Below are 6,426 nucleotides of genomic sequence, written 5' to 3'. Positions count from 1 at the left end.
TCTCTCTCTCTCTCTCTCTCTCTCTCTCTCCCCATCCTATAGACCCCGTGTCTGGAGTTCCATTCGGGCTACAGTGTGTCTGAGGTGGCCCCTGTTGCCAGGAGACTGCACTCCATGCTGCTGAGCCAGAGGGAGGGCAAGCTGGAGGCGGTACGCAACAAATACTCACACCCGTAAGTAGCGCACACACACACACACTCACACTCACACACACACACACACACACACACACACACACACACACACACACACACACAACCTCACAAATACTCACACACTTAAGTAGCACACACACTCAGCCTCACAAATACTCACACCCGTAAGTAGTGCGTACACACACACACACACACACACACACACACACACACACACACACACACAATCCATCCATACACACATGCACGCACACACACACACACACAAACACACACACACACACACACACACACACACACACACACACACACACACACACACACACACACACACACACATAAATACTCACACCCCTAAGTAGCATGCACACACACACACTCATACCCGTAAGTAGCACACACACACACACACTCATACCCGTAAATAGCACACACACTCACACTCACAAATACTCACACACTTAAGTAGCACACACACTCAGCCTCACAAATACTCACACCCGTAAGTGGCGCGCGTACACACACTCGCACACACACACACACACACTCACACTCACACCACACACACACACACACTCACACTCACACTCACACTCCATCCTCCGTCCAGGACAGCCCTAGCTGTCTCTTTCAGACACACGTACACACCACTCATGCCATGACACGGTCGTTGTCTCTAAAATGACAACTGTAATCGAAATAACAGCTGGCTTGCATTTTCAGTTTTCAGCAATCATGTAAACTTGTTTTATTTTTAGTATTTATTTATTTATTTTCTCTCCCCCCCCCCATCCGTCTTGGAATCTGTATGTCAGAAGGGGATTTTTTTTTTTTGCATGTTTGTTTGCCACAGTAGAGGGGCTGAGTCTGGGTGGGTGGCAGTGTTGCCAGATTGGCCGGTTTCCCGCCCAATTGGGCTGCTTAAGATGGCCGTGTGCGGGGAAAAACGGATTAAAAAAAAAATAAAAAATTTGGCCATAGAAATCAATAGAATTGGGCGGGATTTAGTGCTTCCAGGCGGGTTTTAAGATTTTTTTGGGGCTGGAAATCTTCCACCTCATCTGGCAACCCTGGTGGGTGGTTTGCCCACTGTGGGAGCAGAAGCAAAGCTGAAACGCTATAGCAGCTCCACACCACACACACACCACTTCAGTTGTCTATCTAGGGACGACCACGGCTAGCCAGTGTTGTGGAACCACTAACAACAACAACAACAACAAAAACACACGGACGGCACAATTGCTCAGCAGGCACGGCCGCGTGATAGGGATGGAAATGCCCACCCACCATGTAATGTTGAAATATATAAGTAGTTGCTGATGTTTCACACACAAAAAAATGGGTTAACTTTTTTATTATTTATTAAAAATGATAAGTGTGTGTGTGCACGTCCGTGTGTCAGTGTGTCTGTTCCCTTCGGTCCCATGTGCTTCTGTGGGAGTCAATTTTACTGTCCCGCCATAATCCAAATATGCCCTTTTTGTTTGAACGAACACAAAGCTGTTTCTCACAGCTCTCCCCCGCTGAGTCTGCGTGCCCTTGTAAACTTCTCGTCTTGGTTAAACAAGGAACACAAGAGTTATCGTACTGGCTAGACCGAAATCTATGAAGGAAGGAGAAAACATACCGGTATATAAAGCCAGTGAGAACTCAAAATAATTACAACACTTTTCTTTCCCTGTTTCCCTTTCCATAATTAATTCATAACTCTTATTCACTCAAGTTAAGTTATTAACTACACACTCACTCCATTCAATTGAATCAATTAGAGATTTATTGGCATGACAAAATGTATTGTATTGCCAAAGCATGAACTTATTACAAATGTGCCTCTTCAGCCAAAATTAAAATAATTATTATTTAAAGAAAAAAAACAAAGACACGCTCTCACTCACTCACTCACTCACTCACTCACTCACTCACTCACTCACTCACTCACTCACTCACTCACTCACTCACTCACTCACTCACTCACTCACTCACTCACTCACTCACTCACTCACTCACTCGCACGCACGCACACACACACACACACACACAAGTGATAGTTTTTCAAAACTGGAAATGACATTTCATGGTTTCGTATGTTGTAATCAGTGTTTACTAGTAATTTAAGCATTTCCCATTTGTCTCCAGTCCTCAATCGGCTGCATTTTAATTAAGTAAAAATTAAAATAAATAAAGAAGCAAATTGTATTTATTTAAAATCAAAATCTCAGTACTAGTGTCTGTTGTCAGTTTCGTTGGAGTACAGCGACATTTGCCTGGTTATCACCAGACCTAATCATAAGTGAGATAAGGTCTGGAGACCTACCTACTGAAAATCCCGTAGGGGGTGTGTGGTTTACGATTGATGACTGCTGTTTATTGGGCGTTACGAATGTGTATCATTTGTCTGATGCGTAGCCAAAGCCAATTGTGTCCGCTCTATCTATTCAAACAAACTGCCGGCCATCGCCTTTCCACACCTCCCTGCTCTCTGATGGGAGAGAGATTGGGACTGTGATCTGGTACCCTCGCTGAAGGTGGACTCCATGCTGTGTTTCAGATCGGAACAGTTGTGCAAAGCAGCATGGGATTTCCCAGGCTACAGCAACATGAGGCTCTCAAGGCTTTCATGTGAGCCGTAGTTTAATGTAGAACTTGACTGAACTCCCACTATACTACACCCACCCACAGAGTTGACTCAACTCCCACTGTCCACCCACCCACAGAGACTTCCTGGGGCAAAAGGGAAAGCAGTTTTTTTTGTGCTATAGTTTTACAATGGCTGTGAACTCTGCAAGGTCAATATGTGCGTAGTCTACCCCCACCCCCCCTTCTCTCTCTCTCTCTCTCTCTCTCTCTCTCTCTCTCTCTCATCATCTGTCTGTTGGCTATTCAGCACTCCATCACTCGCTGTAGCCTCGCGTTCCAACGTCTGTCTCTGATTTGAGTGAAGAGTGAAAGAAGAGCCCTTTGCTTTTGGCACTTGGCTGCATCTCTTCAAGCTTCTCCCCCGTGACTCAGTCCACACGAACGGTGGATTTATTTATTTCATAAGCTATTAATTTACCTGTCAGCAGATCGACTGAACATTACAGAAGATAATCAGAAGATTACAGACAGCAGAACTAATGTTAGGTGTCCCTCCTAACTAAACTCTGGCACTCTGTTTGGCCTTGATTTCTTTGGTTGTTTACATCCATAATTTTTTTTTCTTAGCCTGTGAAGTTGTGAATATTTCTATAGGGATTCTAGAACATGTAGGAATTCAGCATTTTCCTCTATGGAGGCCAGCATTCTTTAGGTGTTGGGACTAGGAGTATGGGCGTTCTAACCTAAACTGGTGTGGACTGCGCCATGTTCAGTGATTGACCAATCCTGAATGCTGATGACTGGACTTTGTAGACACAGGCAAACTTTTTAAGAGCTAGGCTTTGCATGGAGAATATCTCTTGCTCTTGCTCTCTCTCTCGCTCGCTCTCTCTCTTTCTCTGTTTCTCTTTCTCTCGCTCTCTCTGGGCATGGAGAGAGCTGTTTATTAGGCAGTTACTGGAAGGATATGAAGAACAAGGTTGCAAGCCATTGGCAAAATACATGTATTTCAAAAGGTGTTTCCCCAAGTTTGGCCTAGTTAACATGGCTATAAAATGACCGCTTTTTAACTCGCAGAAACTAGATGCTACGGAAAGTCAAGCCCCTTCACAACATTTTTGTAATGGCGTTCCTATGTGTGCCCATGTGGTGTACTTGTTCTCACATTGTTTTTGGTTGGTTTTGCGGTTGCCACAGAAAGAGTTGCCAGTTTTCAAGGCTTGCGCACTAAGTTCAGTATCATTTTGAATTAGATTATTTCAGTATCATTTTCAATTGGATTATTTTGGTATCAATTTGAATTAATTATTTATTCCTCCCACTCGTTTGCTCCCTCTGTCTCTGTAGTCTTTCTCTCTTTTCCCTCTCTTACCCCAATATTGTGTTTTCAGTACGTTTGCTCCCCTCTAACTGCTTTCAGCTGCGTGTTTTTCTTTCTTTCTTTTTTCCTTCCTTTTTTCAAATTTTCCCTTTCTCTGGCTCCCCCCCAGTCGCCAGTCTGAGCCATTGCCTCAGAGTTCTAGAATCGATTGGGGCTGGCTGTTAGCCATTTTTGGCAATAATGGCCAAATTCATCACTCTGTCCGATTCACGTCAACCACAGATGGCCATAGAAAAGGCAGAGGGGAGAGAACAATGGCAGCAGTTTGCTATTAGACGGGTCAGAGTTTCTGAGTGTAATACACAGCTGTGGACACCACACACACACACACACTCTTTCTTTCTTTCTTTCTTTCTGTCTTTCCTTCTTTCGTTCTAAGTTCTTTTTCTCTCTCTCACTCGCTTACTCTCTCTCTCTCTCTATCTCTCTCTCTCTCTCTCTCTCTCTCTCTCTCTCTCTCCCTCCATCTCTCCATCTCACACTCACACTCACACTCACACACACACACTTCAAGTCTCCATGCTCCTGAAATTGCGGAACGTAATTATCATCTTTTTTCATTATCATTTTTTTGTGAGTTAAGTTTAGTTGTTGTCTTGTTCAAGCTCCTAAACGTCTAAAAGCTCAAGTCTTATCACCAACTTGACTCGTGTAAATGGTGATCTTTACAGACAGTTCCGCTCACATGAATGTAAATGTTATTTCTCTCATTTGTATTTTTTTTTTCTTATTTCATTACCAGAATCTTCTTTGAGGTGGCCCAGGTACCCATCGTGAGTCTGTCCAAGCTAGAAGAGTTTCTGCAGTAGAGGAAGGGCTTCACCAACCTCATCCCAAAGCACCAAGACGACTTGTGGATCTCACCACAACTTCTTTCTTGTAAATAGAAACAAAACTCTATATTTATATTGTACATGGAAGCCATTTTGTATAATAAAAATGTTTTTGTACGTGTATGTTCTTGCCAATGTGGATGTAAGTGTTCTTCAGTGTTTTTGAAAATATGACGTTCTGCGTATAGAATCCATGATGAGGAAAAAGATGTTACAAAAGCAGACGTTTTGTTGACGAATAAAGTAGTGAAAAAGGAGATTTTATTTCCCTGGAATGAGTAAAAATACTAAAACAGTAGTTTTAAAATAATATAATGTTCTTAATGTTTTTCTTGTCTTTTATTTGTTGTACAGTATCATGTTGTGATGTTAACCCTAATAATGAAACTCAGTATTTATGTATAAAGTCTTGTTCCTGAAATAAAACAGCATTTTTAAGCAATTTTGAAAAATGGTCCCTTATATTCATTATTGTTATTGTTTTACATTGCTTGGCCCAAGGTGAATTTGACTTATAATGGCTTCAACTTTTCTGTGTTCTCTTCTGCAGTTTCACCCTTTCACCAGCAGATGGTGATGTTGTCTCAGGTTAGCTTCGGTGGACTATGACCGTTTTTTGCATGCTGGATTGCATCAAGGACCTTTTAGACGTTTTTATAGAAACCAGGCGATGGGGTGTAGTACCAGCAGTGTCTTGAGTAATCATTTGATTGTGTCGGGAGATTCTGGACAGCATTTCGGCCAGGGAGTGAATCGGTGTAGAATGGCAAATGGCTTATAACAATGCCAAAGGTGTCTACATTTTGATTAGTCAAAAGTTACAAGATATATTTTGGTCTATTCTGTGCATAGCTTTGAATAATTTATTTAATGTATAATAAATTCTATGAAGATGTTCTATAAATTCATTCCATAATTACTTTTTCTGTATCAAATTGCTTATTAGTCGTATGCATTCATATCAGGGAACAATGACACAATGCATTGATTTTAAATCAGAACTGAAAATGAAATGCAATACACTAAATTGTCAGAAGAAAAGTATCGCGCGGGGAAAGTGTGGTGACCCCAAACCATTATTAACTGTCCATTTGCAGTCCATCCTCTTGGCTTTGAATACAACAGCGGAACCTTGGCAACCAAACACCCAGGAAACAAAAAAGGGAATCTAGAACCTTTTTTAACATTCAACTGCATATTGTAGAATTAACGGAGCATGATGTTGGTTTGGGAAAGCTACGGGTAAAAAAAAAAAAAAGTCATGTCCGGCTTCTCAGCGTCCATATTTCTTGCAGTAGTTGGACACCACTTGCACTTAAGGTATTTCAACTGCTTTATTTAGCCTGTCTATTCTTGTAGACTTGATTTCCAAAGACAGTGGAGCTGATTTATATGAGTCTTTTTTTATAGCTTAGCCTACTTTACAGTATTCGAATGAATACAAAAATAAACTTCAGACATTTCCTTTTGTAAGCATATT

The 6,426-nt window shown here is 41.8% G+C and overlaps 1 protein-coding gene across 1 annotated transcript in view; it reads left to right on the top strand.

Annotated features, from left to right (window-relative positions):
- The window catches only part of ccnb3 (cyclin B3), a 30,498-nt gene extending 25,100 nt beyond the window's left edge, over positions 1-5,398 (top strand). Inside the window, exons 13-14 of the mRNA XM_063186895.1 lie at positions 43-173; positions 4,856-5,398. Coding sequence (XP_063042965.1) covers positions 43-173; positions 4,856-4,922 — 198 coding nt within the window. The 3' untranslated portion in view covers positions 4,923-5,398. The remainder of the gene's footprint in view (positions 1-42; positions 174-4,855) is intronic.
- Positions 5,399-6,426: the final 1,028 nt, after the last annotated feature.

The sequence above is a fragment of the Engraulis encrasicolus genome, chromosome 21, assembly GCF_034702125.1.
Source record: "Engraulis encrasicolus isolate BLACKSEA-1 chromosome 21, IST_EnEncr_1.0, whole genome shotgun sequence".
Lineage (NCBI taxonomy): Eukaryota > Metazoa > Chordata > Actinopteri > Clupeiformes > Engraulidae > Engraulis > Engraulis encrasicolus.
This window is presented reverse-complemented; position numbering and strand designations above follow the sequence as displayed.